This window comes from Pleurodeles waltl, chromosome 1_2, assembly GCF_031143425.1.
Source record: "Pleurodeles waltl isolate 20211129_DDA chromosome 1_2, aPleWal1.hap1.20221129, whole genome shotgun sequence".
In the NCBI taxonomy this organism is placed as follows: Eukaryota; Metazoa; Chordata; class Amphibia; order Caudata; family Salamandridae; genus Pleurodeles; species Pleurodeles waltl.
Window position 1 is genome coordinate 881,852,748 of NC_090437.1, and position 15,844 is coordinate 881,868,591.

Genomic DNA, 15,844 nt, shown 5'->3' on the forward strand with positions numbered 1-15,844 from the left:
TCAAAACCCAAAACACTTTTATTAATATTCTTACAACTTGCCAACATTTCAGTAATTTTAGCAGTTATTTCTCTTATTTTGACCTTTTTTGTACAAGTTGGAGCTGCAATTCGTTCTAGGTCATATATTTGTTTAGATTTGTCATATTATTCATCAAAACAGCTTTATATGAGTTTAGTGTTTGTTTACGCTAGACATCGGTCAGTCTGGAAGCACCAGATTACCCTTATAAAACTAGAAAGTTTTTAGGTAACATAATCAAAGTCACGGTGATTTACAAATGCTTCTGGCCTCACTAACACCTTGCCTACTGATGAACAATTATAAAATCCCTTTTTATGAGCATCATACCATTCAATACTCTTAAAATGAAAACAAATATGAAATTGTAAACACAATCGCTCTTAGGCATTACTGAACATCGCAATACTAAGAACAAAATGTACTGTGCCCTTAGTATTCTGAACATTACGTGTTTGCAGAATAGTTAAGTGCACGAATGTCCTAGTCTGATACATTTTGAAAGATTATTTAGTAACCATGAAAGGCATTTCCAAGGTTGTCATGGGCACAATAATGAACTTATGCTTGACAAACTTGAGCCAGAGATACAATGACCGTTAAAACAAAAGTTTCACATCTATGTGAATTCTATATTAGTTAAATGCATATGCATGCACCCACACATACTGACATGCTAATCAAATATAGACTAAAAACATTTACACAGCAGATGATTAGTTATTTATTAAATATCACAAATTGCACATTACGGCAGTTTACCCTATAGTTTTTGATGGTTTCAGAAGAAAGTGAACATTTCTTCGCTATACTCATTTATTGTGAGGACAATTTGATAGAGGTAAATGGATATCAATAATTTAGCATTTTGTTGCATGTGTATCAAAGCCAAATTAACAAACAGGTTTAAAAAAAAAAAAAAAAAAAAAAAGAAGGGAATGCAGATGACAACAACCTGGACTTTACTGCACAAAACGGGCTGCAATTGTGCTGTAGCCGAGGCATTCATATATGGCACAATTGCCAAGGGGAGGCTTTCGAGCTGCAGAAACTATTAGAACAATGAAATAACTATTCACCCATGCCCAAAAAAGGTTTAGCCCTGTACCAAAAAGTCAGAATTAGATTAAATCAGTATTGGCTGGGATCAATTACCACAAATGCAAGTAAACATAATGCTACAAGGTCTAGTCTAGGACCAATATCGTGATCCTAGATTGGAAGATTGTAAAAATAACTGTGCATCCTTAAGCATTTGACATATTCATATTTATTTTTAAAGCATTTATGAAAGATGTTCTGGGCACTTTCTAATATCCTGTCTTTAAGTAGTGAATAACAGTGAGCACTAAGAAATACGTTTACAGTGACAAATCCAGAAGAATGGTGTTAAATAACATCACTTGTACCAGGATATTTTCTTTTTATTGCATCAGTTAGTGACAAAATTAACTGCAAAAATATGCACCCATTTTCATGCCACTATTTAATAAAGCGGCATTAGACAGGAATACTGCAACACCTTCCAATTCCTTCTTCAATATCTCAGCCACAAATGCAGTCCGAGTTCCATGGACTAATTCGGATTTCCTTAATATTCATTATCCCATATAACTTTAAGGCAACAGTTTAGTTTCTGGTTTGAGAGAGTTGACAAAAGGCCAACAAATAAAAAAATCTATGTCTTTATATTTAGGAACCCTATAAAACTGTGAGTCATTTTCTGTATAAAATTACTTTCAATTTTTCTTAATAAATAACTATAATAAAAGAAAAAAACTGCCAGTCCAAGAGGGAGCACATCTGTATAAACTGGGGATTATTTGTATCAAAGTCCATTATTCATCATCTTTTGAACCAGTTTTGGCCAACTATAAATAAAGAAGAATGACAGTTAGAAACAGTTTAAATATTACCGCAAGATACTTACAAACGTGTTAGCTTGTGCATTTGAACACTTCATTCTACACTTCCAAGTCTCCAAACTTCAAGTATATGTGAATGCCCAACACAAAACTTAAACACTGAATCTGGAGGGGTACTCTAGCATGAATCCTTACTTACTACTGCCTCCAAAGGAAAGAAATGCAAGGGTACATTCATACATTTCCTACTGCAGACCTTCACAACTTCACTGACATAACAGATAAACGCGATACAAAAATGATGGGCAGAAGCTTCCTATTGTGCTTTTACCTTGTTGAACTAATATTTAGAAATAAAGTATTCAAAAGAGAGATCTAGTATAGCAGAAATGGAAACCACCTTAGAAAATAATGAGTGAGGCATGGGTAAATCCAATCAAAGCCTACAGGAGCTTAGATGGCAGTCTGCACAAAATTCCTCTATTTTAGTTGATGACTCAACAGCATAAACAGTCTACCAAAAAGTAATTCCTCATTTGGGAAGAAATTGCACGCCATAGGACAGACGTGAGTGGAAATCACAGCATTTTATTAAAATACTTTAGCACAATACCTACCAAATCTTCTGAATCTATTAGGATCCAAGATTGTGGTCACTATTGGCCTATTGTGAGGGTTCACATGGCCATCACACTTCCCTCAAGTATTATTTGTACAAAACAAGAGCCTGTGTACTTTGCTACCAGCGAGCTGTGAAGTGAAAGAGGCCAGAATAAGTGATGCAATTTGTTACATCTTGCACTTTTGTCTACTTCTCTTAATACCGATGCAATAGTGCAAGAAATTGTCTCCTGAGCAGTCACAGGTTACCGTGCAGTTCTTTGGATAGTGACATTAGTTTACAAGTGGTGTCTCGGAGGACCTTTGAAACTGCCCATTGTGGAAGAGTACTACGATTAAGGTTAAGATTCTTCAATGAGTAGTGTGACCGAGCTAGGAATAGTTGGTAATTCTGATACTATTTCAGAAGCAACATTAACAAGTCACTGCCCAGAGCTGTGTTTCTGAAGAAATTGTATTAAAAACAAATAAAAATGGTAAAATGAAGACAAAAACAAAATAGTTGATGGTCCTAGAACATGCTGCGACCTAGATATACCCCTCAATATATTTAGAAAGCTCACACATTAAAGTAAAACAATTTATTTGTGGGGGTCTATGGGCAATACAAATCTATATGGCACAAATTGTGAGTACTTGACAGCGCAAGCTATTTGGGTTTCAGTATTTTACTACAGCAGGATGCCTCAATGAAATAAGATGGCACATACAACTAGCTACAGCTATTCTTTAAGTGATTCTACAAACATAGGACTACAGGTGCTGAAAACGATTTTGTGTATACCAAAAGGCACTTCAAGAATTAGGTCTTCTGGGAGTATCAAACTTAAGGGTTTCACATCTCGCAGGCAGATAAGGTTTCATCTGCCAAGCATAATGAAATGCATTAGATGCTAATGCTTTACAAGTCGGGTAGTGTATGGTTTTATTCTGACATTTGATCCCTGTACATACATTACAGTGCACTACGAAAACCCAGCAAGAAAGTCTACAAGATACATTATTTCTCCATGCGAAAACCTTTGATTAAGCCAAACGGCATAATCAACTTAAAAGGTCACAGTAAAAAGTTTTATGTACTCACATGCTGATGTAGTAATCAGTTTAAAAGCCGCAAAGTCGAAATATGGAGAAAAAATATGAAAATTAACATGAATTTTAAAAACAGCTTGTCATAGACTGCATAAAATAAATGGCTGTTGCCACTTTAATATAATCAAATTTCTATAGATGACAATACCTTAATGACATCTACCCAGTCCCATCCTCGTGGTAGTTCCCCTTTGTAATCTGCAAATTAAAACCACGAAGATTTGATTGAAAAATAAGATTTTTATAGCATGAATATATTGTATCATTAGTTACATTTCCATACCCAAAGAATTTTTAGTACCATCTGCAAAGTGGTAGCTCTAGGCATGCGAGAAGACAAATATTTTAAACTGAAAACCAGCCTAGAATGAGTGGATGCAATAGCCAAACCTTTAGATGAAAAATTGAATTTGTGCTTGTAAACAAGAGTGACCCAGGCAGGCTGTCAACATTTAGCAGGAGCATGACAATATTTTATTTGACTTCAGCTCCCTTAGCACACAAAGACCACATCAAATGCTGCCATTCTCTTTATGATAAATAATACCAGACTTAACCACCATATCAGGGGATTGAACACATATTACTTTAGAAGCTATTTGATATGAAAAAGGCACACAATCATCCAATGGCCCTGGAAACTTTACAGAAAGATAGAACTGAAGCCATACTTTTACAAACATGCTGTCTTTGGGCATGTCATGTGCGCCACAATAAAGCCCTGCCCACTTACATCCAAGCTAAGGCAGTCTGCATCAAACAGATAACATAAGGGTCTATGGCACAGTTAAGCCAGGGTGGAAGCGAGCGTGGTTTTCCAGGACTGTTTCATGGAACAAGTGGACACAATGCTCGAGTAAGGTGCATAGATTTCACATCTATACCTCCTGGAAGTTGTTACCTTGCTTCATATTTAACCCAGCCAATGGACGTCATGCACAGAATAGCACTGCTCAAGGGAAACACTGTTTACCAGTTAAATTGGGGCATCAGATCACTCTGGACAAGAGATACAGTGGAGGCATGCCAGATATATGGCAAAATAAAGCTTAGCCATGTTAGAGCCCTGCACCCAGCACACTTCATTGCTTACTGTTGTAGCAAAACCACAAAACCAACCTGTCTTATCTGCTAATTTCCGTTTCTGAGATTTTGACAACTGCTCCTTTTTATCCTTTTTCTTACTCGACGAAACAGAGTTTGCAACAGAATCATCATTTCCGATTGAAGTCTAGGAGAGAAGGTATACATAAATACATTTACAGAAAACAAGTTTTGATAACCAGAGAAAAACAAGATTGACGTGATACCCCAGAACTCTTTAGAAGCTAGCATATCAGGCAAGAGGTCCATCACTTAAAGGTCTTCACAAAATGTCACATTAAATGTAAAGTAAACTTTGAAAGGACAGTCATCTGTGTTGTACCCACAACTGGTCCAGTTAGAACTGGTACTGCTACCAAAGCTTAAGTGGCAAACTTTTTCTCCAGCTACTAAGGGTTCTACCCTACCAGTGCATCAAACAAGTGCTCTGGATAAGAAACCTCCCAATTTGTTTTCATTTTTCATTTCTGCCAGCTCATATTTCAAACAATTAAGCAGAACCCAGAATAAAACATATACTTGCCACAGCATTGACATAAGGTTGATGGTCTTCCATAAACTGTTCTTGATTATCCTTGGCATATTCAAACAGTGTGTATGTCATGGAGGTCCCTAGATTAGCTTCAACCTGCTCCAGTAATTTATCTAATATGCTTTGTTTAATAGCTGGTGATCTGTAAAGAATGCAAAACAGAATGCTGCATTCACTGAGACCATATCAATCAGAATTTACTGAAAGGTCTGGAGGGAGGAAAAGAGATAACACTACTTACATTCTGTTATTGAAGAAAGAGTTCATAGATATGTTGGGTGCAGTTTCTGGGTATGTTTCAGGCCAGGATATGTCCATAAGGAAGGCTTTTGGATCTCCCTCTCCACCTATCTAAACAAAACATAAATTAAGATGGGATAAAAAGGACAAAAAAAAAAAAAGATATTTTATTTAGATGGCATGTCACAGATTATCAAGACTAGCATGTCTACAGAAATGCACTCATGCCAAATCTTAAGTCGCACATGTATGCGCAGTCTGGGAATTCCCATGGAACATCACACATCACTTGACAGTTAAGAATTGTAATTTAAACTGAGAGCTCAAAAACAAGCAAACATTTTGTTGTGTTGGTAGGCACTGCAGGACTCTGCATTTCTGTAATGCTATCTGTATTTAACTACCAATTCCATCTTGACCACTGACTCCATTTTGTGCTTAGCTTCAAATGACGTCACATTGGTGGCACAGGTATTTTTCCCTCGCACAGTTTGTTCTCTACATTGAATATGTTTTTGCTTTTCTCACCAGGCAAGGGAACATAACATGGGGGATGCAACGATGATGACAGTGTACAAGGATGAGAATGTTTATAGCAGGAAAGGGTACGGCTGTATTGGAACGGCCAATCCTTTTGTGTGTGTTTTCAACACTGACTAACTACAGCCAGCACTTGAATTTCACAACTTACTCAAATAGAGGGGGAGGTTATCAGAACCTTCCTCTTTAGTTTGTTTAAGTAATATAAGGTGGGAAAACTTGGCGCCGAGCGAGAAGGAACTCATTTCTGAAGGTGGACGCATTGCTCGGAAAAATCAGAGACCCACTGGGGAACATTTCTACTGTATCAGCTGTTTAGGGTTCCACAGCTTGACATTGGCAAGGACAAGGATGATGTTGGATTTGATCCCAGTGGTGATGCATTTTTAATTCTTAATTATCTAGCTTTACTGTGTGCATGCATAAATATATATATTCACTGCATACATATTCATTGTTGATATATTGCCTTTTTTCTATTTATTATTATTCTACTGCTGTGATTATTTTAGTAGCTGCATGTGTTTTGCTGAATTCAAACCAAATGCGGATGTCAATATTTTTGTATACTTTTGTATGAGCCCTGGGAAGTGCCTTAATAAATTCATTACTCAGACGAAGAGTGCTGGATTCAAATTGGTGTCGTTGGCAGGATGCCAAGTGAAAGATTTAAAAGTGAAAAAGGTTTGGCAAAAAGTCAAAGGCGGTTTCCCAGGTTCCAAATGACATACTAGGGTGAGAAAAGCACTATGTTGTTCTTGCGAATTAATGGTCTTGAGCAGAAGGATTGTGTGAGAACTGGGACTGGAGTCACCGATGCTGAGCCAAAAACAGTTTCTCTGTTTACAAGTACCACCTCTGGAATGGGGATGTGATTTATCTATTTTAGGCAGACGGGGCTGGACCCTGTTATCTGCTTATAGAAAAATGCATAAAAAATGTGTAGTTGGACCAAGAAAACCAGCAATTAGGTAGGCAGCTAGTTGAAGCTAAAAATAGCGTAACCATGCTGTCTGGCCAGAATAAGTTATTGCAAGATAAAGCAGATACTTATCATTCGGTCGCCGAGAAGGAAGTTGTCCGCATTGCCCAATACAGGAATCAGAAATGTAGGGGTAAAGCCAAACAATAAAAATTCATCATTTAGCTATTGCTAAAGCAGGGTTAGATTGAGATCCAGCAATCTGGGACGGTAATATCTGGGAATCCACAGATTTTTCTGATTCCAGTGATGAGTCAAAAAAGGTAGGGGCCAGCTTGAGCCAGACAAACAGAAGAGGGTTTGTGCAGAGCCTATATTTAGACAGAAAATACAGGGCACCAGCAAGGACCCTTACTCTAGTCTGGGTAACGGAAAATCACCCTCAGTTAACCCCCGCTAACCCCCTTGGTAGCTTGGCACCAGCAGTCAGGCTATGTGTAAAGTATTTGTACCAACACACACAGTAACTCAGTGAAAACACTACAAAATGACACCACAGGTTAAGAAAAATAGAACATATTTATCTAAACAAAACAAGACCAAAACAACAAAAATCCATCATATGCAAGTCAAGTTAGGAATTAAGAAGCAAAAAGAGTCTTAAATCCTTGAGAAACCAGTAAAAACACAGTTAGTGTTGAAAGGTACCTGGGTAGTGTCAAAATAACACGCACAGGCGAGTGAGTGTCGGAAAAGGCTTGCGACGCATCAATTTCTCACCCGCAATCGAGACAGTGCATCGTTTTTCCTCTTCCGGTCACGTCATTTCTTCTCTCTGCAGAACAGCGATGCGTCATTTTTCCGCACCCAGTGATGTTGCGTCGAAAATCCAGATGCACGGTATCAGGAAAACCGCGCTTTGTGGGTTGCAACGTTATCAGCCTCAGTCAGCGGGTGTTGCATGTCGTTTTTCCAGCTGCGTGTGTAAATTTTCCAGCCGCAATGCAGGTGCAGTGTAGATTTCAGCCGTGAGGCTGGCAGCGCGTCGTTTCTCAGCAATGTCTCGGAAGGTCCGTTAAACTTTCCCCGCATGGCGGTCTGTGTGTGGATTTTCAGCTTTGGTTTGGCAGCTTCACCTTCCAAGGCCCCAGGAACTGGATAGGGCACCACCTGGCAGTGTAGGAGTCTCAGCAGAGAGTCCAGGTGCTGGCAGGAGAAGTCTTTGATGGCCCTGCGACTTCAACAACAGGATGCAAGCTCAGGACAAGCCCTTGGAGATTTCTTCACAAGCAGGAATGCACAACAAAGTCCAGTCTTTGTCCCCTTGCACAGGCAGAAGCAGCAACTGCAGGATAGCTCCACAAAGCGCAGTCACAGGCAGGGCAGCACTTCTCCTCAGCTCTTCTCCAGGCAGAGGTTCCTCTTGATGTCCAGAAGTGATCTAATTTTCAGGGGTTTGGGTGCTCTTCTTATAACCATTTTGGAATTTGAAGTAGGAAAGTCTCTCTTGTTTGTGAAATCCTGCGTTGCCTAAGCCAGGCCCCAGGCACACACCAGGGGGTCGGAGACTGCATTGTGTGAGGGCAGGCCCAGCCCTTTCAGGTGTGAGTGACCACTCCTCCTCTCCCTCCTAGCACAGATGGCTCATCAGGAAAAGCCGACTACACCCCAGCTCCCTTTCTGTCACTGTCTAGTGTGAGGTGCAACCAGCCTAACTGCAAACTGACCCAGACAGGGAATCCACAAACAGGCAGAGTCACAGAAATGGTATAAGCAAGAAAATGCTCAAATTCTGAAAGTCAACTTTACTAAAAGATGTATTTTTAAATTGTGAGCTCAGAGACCCCAAACTCCACATGTCGATCCGGTCCTAAAGGGAATCAACGCTTAAATCAGACTTAAACGTAGCTCCCATGTTAACTTATGAGAGGGTCAGGCCTTACAACAGTGATAAACGAATTTGGCAATATTTCACTGTCAGGACATATAAAACACGTTACTATATGTCCTACCTTAAACAGACACTGTACCTTGCCCATGGGGCTACCTAGGGCCTACCTTAGGGGAGTCTTACATGTAAGAAAAGGGAAGGTTTAGGCCTGGCAAGTGAGTACACTTGCCAATTCGAATTGGCAGTTTAAAACTGCACACACAGACACTGTAGTGGCAGTTCTGAGCCATGTTTACAGGGCTACTAATGTGGGTGGCACAACCAGTGCTGCAGGCCCACTAGTAGCATTTTATTTACAAGCCCTGGGCACCTCTAGTACCCTGTACTAGGGTCTTACCAGTAAATCAAATATGCCAATCATGGAAATCCAATTACACATACATTTTTTTACATAGGAGCACTTGCACTTTAGCACTGAATAGCAGTGGTAAAGTGCCCAGAGTAACAAAAACAGCAAAGACAGAGTCCAGCACACATCAACAACCTGGGAAATTGAGGCAGAAAGTTAAGGGAGACCACGCCAAGGATGAAAAGTCTAACACATGTCCCGCATCGACTCCCCGGGCTAAAAGTGGGGAGCAACTACCCAACCTGATGGGATTTCTCATCACTAAGACAGAAGAATCTGGAAAGACCATCAACATTGGCATGTTCTGGGCCAAGGCGGTGTTCCACCGTAAAGTCCATCCCCTGTAGTGAAATGGACCACCTCAACATTTTTGGATTCTCACACCTCATCTGCATTAACCATCTGAGGGGCCCGTGGCCGGTCTGAACCCAGAAGTGAGTCCCAAACAAGTAGGGTCTTAGCTTCAGCACCCAGACCACATCAAAAGCTTCACGCTCTATGGAACTCCACCTACGTTCCCTGGGAAGTAACAAGCTGCTAATGAAGGCTACAGGTTGATGTAGACCCTCTTCATTAAGCTGTGGCAGTACTGCTCCAGTACCATGCTCAGAAGCGCCAGTTTGCACAACAAACTCCTTGGAATAGTAAGGTGCCTTCAGCACAGGTGCTGTGCACATGGCAGCCTTCAGGGCACCAAAAGCTGTCTGGGAAGACTCAGTCCAGATCACCTTTCTGGGCTGCTTTTTGGAAGTCAACTCAGTCAAGGGAGCAACAATTGTACCATACCCCTTGACAAACCTCCTATAGTATCCTGTGAGAGACCTAAAAAGGCTCTCAATTCAGTCTGGGTCTTGGGAGGCTCCCAAGCCAGAATAGTATCAATTTGTGGCTGTAGGGGTGCCACCTGGTCACTCCCTACCTGGTGTCCCAAGTACATCACAGAACCCTGCCATATTTGGCACTTGCTTGCCTTAATAGTGAGGCCTGCCTTTTGCATGGCCTCCAACATTTTTCAGAGGTGTAGCAAATGTTCCTTCTATGTGGAACAGAAGACAGCAATGTCATCCAGGTAGGTGGCACTGAACTCATCCAGCCCAGCCAACACCTGGTTGACCAACCTCTGAAAGGTGGCAGGGACATTTTTAATCCCAAATGGCATTACCTTAAACTGAAAGTGCCCATCTGGGGTAGAAAATTCAGACCTCTCCTTGGCCCCCTCCGTCAAGGCAACCTGCCAATACCCAGGCGTTAAATCAAACGTGCTGAGGTATTTGGCAGCTCCCAACCGATCTATGAGCTCATCAGGTTGGGGGATGGGGTGCACGTCAGTCTTAGTGACCGCATTTAGACACCAATAGTCCACGCAGAACCGGAGTTCAGGGGTGGCACCAGGAGCTGCAGCTTGTGGGACCAAAACCACAGTGCTGGCCCAAGGACTGCTGGAATGCTCAATAACCTCTCATACTTGATGCTAGCCCTGACCTTGTCAGTCACTCTGTAAACCTTTTGTTTATTGGGTGTACTTTCCCCAGAGTCCACATCATGTGTGCACAAGTGTGTGAACCCGGGAATCAAGGACAACAGTGAGGCAAACTGTCCCAGCACCTGGCGACATTCCCTCTGCTGCTCAGCAGTCAGGGAGGGGGAAGAGGTTCACTCCCTCCACAGACCCATCTTTCTCTCTTGCAGACAGGAGGTCAGGAAGAGGCTCATTCTCCTCCTCCACTCAGTCATCTGTCGCTAGGAGAATGGACTATTCAGTCTGCTCAAAGTGTGGCTTGAGCCGGTTTACGTGCAGGACCCTCAAAGTGTTCCTGGGAGTCTGCAAGTCCACCAGGTAGGTGACTTCACTCTTGCGCTCCACCACCTCAAATGGCCCTAGTCCACTTGTCCTGGAGCGCCCTAGGCTCCACTGGTGCCATCACCCACACTTTCTGACCAGGTTGAAACTCGACAAGAGTGGCCTTCTGGTCATACCAGCATTTCATATCCTCCTGGCTTGTTTCTAGGCTCTCCTGTGCGAGACTCCTGAAGAGGGCAGTCTGGTTTATCAGTGCCAGCATGTAAGTGAATACATCCAGGGGGGGGTTTACTAGGAGCTTTTTCCAAAGCCTCCTTTACCAGACTTAAAGGTCCCCTCACAGGGTGGCCATAGATCAGCTCAAAAGGACTAAAGGCAAGTCCCTTTTGAGGCACCCCACTGTAAACGAACAGAAGGCATGGCAAAAGGACATCCAACTTCCACCTCAAGGGCTCGGACAGGCCCATGATCATACATATCAGGGTGCGGTTGAATCTCTCAACCAGACCATTACTTTGGGGGTGGTAAGGTGTGGTGAACTTGAAGGTTACCCCAGACACCTTCCACAGAGACTTCATGTATGTTGATATGAAGTTGGTACCCCTATCTGACACCACTTCCTTGGGGAACCCCATGCAGGTAACAACTCCCATCAAGGGACAGTGATTGATCTTAAAAGAATGGCTTCTGGGTACTGGGTGGCATGGTCCACCAAGACCAGGATAAGCCTGTTGCCCTTGGCTATCTTGGGATCCAGAGGCCCCACAATGTCAATACCAACCCTTTCAAAGGGGGTGCTGACAACAGGAGAAGGTTGGAGGGGAGCCTTACATTTCCCCCCACTCTTGCCACTTGCCTGACAAATTTGTCAAGACCTGCAGTGTGCATCATAATGCTTGTGCATTTGGGGCCAATAGAAATGGGTGACAAGCCTGTCAAAGGTCTTGCCCTGCCCCAAATGTCCAGCTAAAGGCACGTCATGAGCCAGACCCAGTAGGAAGGTCCTAAAGCACTGGGGTACCACCAGCACACAGGCTGACCCAGGCACCTTAGGCTCACTATACAGGAGGCCGTCCTCCCAGCAGATAAGCTGCTGCAACCCCTCTAGAGTAGGGCATGTCTTCTGTGCCTCACAGAATGCCTCCCTGGTGGGTCCTCCTTCCTGCTGCCACTGCAACAGCTCAGGGACCTCCCCCAGTTAAGCCACCTGTTCCCCTCTAGGCTACGGGGCATCACACTCAGGCTCCGCCTCATCCCGGACCCTGGGAACTTCTGGGGCTGGTCTCCTGCTCCCCTTACCCTTCCTCTTTTTGGCGGTCACTGGGCCACTGTTTCAGGCTCCAGGGGCTCTTTACCACCCTGATGGGCTGCCAATGGCCTGGTGGATACGCATACCCACCAGGCAGACCCAACATCTCCAAGTGTGACCTGTGTTCCACCTCCTTCTAAGAGGAATCCTCCTGGTCACTGCCAAGCAAACAATCTACAGGCATAGTTCGACCCACAGCTACCTTCAAGGAACCTGAGACTCCCCCTCTCTCCCTCCCCCCAATTTAAAGGGAACCTGCACCAGTCTGCACAAGTGCTCGGAGTTGTCCACTGCAACTACTTGGTGAAGTACCCGGGGACCAGGTGACTCCTCACTGTAGTCACACTGCCTCCTGTGGCTCTCAGAGCATCCACCCTCTGTCCATTGATGGTTACCCACTGCCTGTACTTCTTAATGTTTTCAGGCACTAGGGTTCTCTGGACCATCTTGCTGTCCCCTAGTGAGACAAGGGTCATCTCAACCGGCTTACACCCACCTGGAACCAACTCCTCCCCAAGCGCTATACTAGTCAAACCCTGGGACTGTGCACAAGTGGGTACTGGTGTACACTTGGGGCATTTGGGGTCCCCCCTCACAAGACCCACTTCGTCACATGCATAGCACTTACATGGGGGATCCCCTGCCACAGGTTTCCCTTTGGAGAACCATGCTTCTTCTCACTGGGGGGCTGGGAATCCTTACTCTGGGAATCAGATTGGGGCCCTTTCAGAGAACACCCCCCTGTTTACCCTTACCCTCCCCGCTTTATTCTGAGAGGGACCGTGCCCACCCTTGGTGTGGTCTCCCAATACCTATTTTGGACCCTAGTGCTCTCCCAGCAGTCCGCTTCCTGCACAAGCTTCCTGGGGTCAGTCAGCTTGCTGTCAATCAGGGCTGGCACAGCTCTGGAGAACATAAACTGTACAAGTGCTCCCAAGCAATGAAATTGTAAAGCCACTCATACGTTGTCACCTTACTGCCCTTCACCCAACCATGCAGTGACCTGCAGAATGAATCAACACATTCTAACCATGTTTGGGATTCCTTCTTATTATAGGACCTAAACTGGTCCTTCTACTGATCAGGGGTGAGACCATACCTAGTGATCAGGGCATCCTTCATGATAGGGTAAGGGAGCCCCTGGGGATCCCCTAAGGATGTCAGAGTATCCCTTCCCTCTACCTCAAAGTGCTTCCACAGACCCGCCCCCCCAATGAGCTTCAGGGACCAGATTCATATGGAGAGCAGACTCATACCCCTTAAACCACAACAGTATGTCATCCTCCCTCTTGTAATCCTTCACAAGGTTCTTAGGAATGTGCACCCTCCTCTCAGGCTGCACTGTGTTATTGCTGCCAACATCCCTACTATTTGAAGCCATTTGAATCCATGACCCCTGAGGATAGGAAGCATGTATAGTTTACCGATGTTTAAACCAAGTATGTGGGGGCCGAAAGACATTGGAAGGCAGTGTTGTATAACCCAGTCATCAAGAAGTTGTTTTCTACTACAGGAGAAGGGAAGAGTAGTCAGTATGCAGAAGGATCATTTTGTGAATAGATTCTGATGAGGACTTCTGTAGATTGACTTGCAGACCTAATCTGTTGAGTTTTAAAGTGGATTGAAAGTCTTTTGTCACTTTCTGCAAGTTATCGTCTTTGAGCGGCCAATAATCTAAGGAGAGAAATTTGAAAATACATGCTTTCTGTATCTAAGCCAGACTTGCTGCTATGTTTTTGAGAAACTGGATGACTAACCCAAAGGGAAGAACTCAGTATTTTGTAACCAATGTTTTGTACATCACACCCTATCTCTTTGCTGTCCCTGTCAAGTGCCATTGTAGCTTACAGAAACGCTATAGGAACTGTTTTAGGAGCTGCTCAAAGATAAGATGGTTTACACTTCTTTAAAAGAAGAGATATTGCTGCCTTTGTGGTTGTTGGAGTAAGGAACTATTCCTCTGCATGCTCACAACAGCATGGGACTGAGGCAGTAAAGGCCTAGACTGTGCCCACAGCTTTAAAGTCTCCACTGTAACCAAGACTTACACTGCTTCAAGGAACAATACGAACTGAAAATCTTTAGTATTGTCTACTTGGGAAACTCTCAATTTTAAACCAGGAGGAGATCAGAGTGCATGATGTTGATGTGTCTGAATAGGGCCTGTGTCGGGGTACTATGAGGCAGAATGAGAAGATGTTCTTTTCTTCAAAGGTGTTTCATTCTGCTAAATTTCATGAATCACTTCAAACAGACTATGGAAGTGCTCATGAATTTAAGATCAACAGTATATTAACCTCTAGATTAACACTCAGGGACGGCTTCAAGAAAATGTTTGGAAGAGTGAGTGCTAAGGATAATAAAGTCAGACTGGCTACAAATGGTACAAAAACACAAATTGTCAATAAAGGTCCTCAGTGAGAAAGTTTATCTCCGGGTATGGGTGCTGAGTGAAGGTTGAGAAGGAGCAACATTAACCTGATCTGGGTTCCTTGGAGATCTGTAGTACCTTTTGTACAAATGTTGCTGAAAGGGTACAAGGGTAGAATTATTCAGAGGAGAGCACACTCATCTTAGTGCAGCGGCCTCCATTCATAGTCCCCACCCAAGGCAAATGCTACATATTTGCTAAATTTCAGAAACAGAACTGCCATTCTACGGGCGAATATGTGGGTGGTACAATCGAATGTGCTAATATTAAGGTGATATTTTTTTCAGATTTCACTCACACTGGGCAAAGAGCAGGGCTATAAAGCAAGTGAAGACTGCACTCAAAGAAGCCATTCTGAAATGATATTCTTTCCTCTCTGAGTGAAAGTTACTGCAGCCAATAAAGCACAGCACTTCATGATGCCGGAGGCTGTCTGGGACCGCTTGGCAGGCATTCTGAACTGGGACACTAAGTCCGTAGCAGAAATCATATCATAATTCAGATGGCACATGGAGATAGTGAAACTGCTGGAGCCTCCACAGTCTCAGATTTGGAGAGTGGTATACTCTGCTCAGAAGAGGAGCTTTGGCTCTTTGATTAATAGATTAAAGACTGGCATGAAGATGCTGGGGCGAGACGAAAACCTGACAAAATTATCCTTTTAGTATTTTGTATCCTCTCTGATTATTAACTGGTACTGCCTGCTTTGCCCAAGAGGTTGAGAATGCTTGATAAAGGGAGCTCTACAAAATATATGTGAAGCATGGGGGGGTTCACTGGGAGGGATGTAGAAATGCTATGCTCTCTTTTGAGAGCCCTTTGCTGCAGGTTTGATAGGGGGTTGTTTCACTGTTAGGAAGTGTGGGTTAGGACACACTACAACGGGAAGAGGGTGAAAGGTAGATGGGAGACTGCACTGATTGGGAACTCTGTGAGGTGCTACAGCAGTGATTGCAAGGTCTTGGAAAGACAATAGCCCAAGAGAGGATGGAGAATGTGTGTGTTAACGAAGAACAGATACGGGGGGATAAAGACCTGAAACTATGATGAAACCCAGAAAATCTTA

At 43.3% G+C, this 15,844-nt stretch overlaps 1 protein-coding gene across 1 annotated transcript in view; it reads right to left on the reverse strand.

The window, feature by feature from the left end:
• Window positions 1-1,268: 1,268 nt before the first annotated feature.
• Window positions 1,269-15,844, reverse strand: part of RWDD4 (RWD domain containing 4) — a 51,172-nt gene continuing 36,596 nt past the window's right edge. The window contains exons 4-8 of the mRNA XM_069199343.1: window positions 5,477-5,586; window positions 5,227-5,377; window positions 4,719-4,830; window positions 3,748-3,797; window positions 1,269-3,594 (exon numbers count right to left, since the gene is read on the reverse strand). Of these exons, the coding sequence (XP_069055444.1) occupies window positions 3,580-3,594; window positions 3,748-3,797; window positions 4,719-4,830; window positions 5,227-5,377; window positions 5,477-5,586 (438 nt within the window). The 3' untranslated portion in view covers window positions 1,269-3,579. The remainder of the gene's footprint in view (window positions 3,595-3,747; window positions 3,798-4,718; window positions 4,831-5,226; window positions 5,378-5,476; window positions 5,587-15,844) is intronic.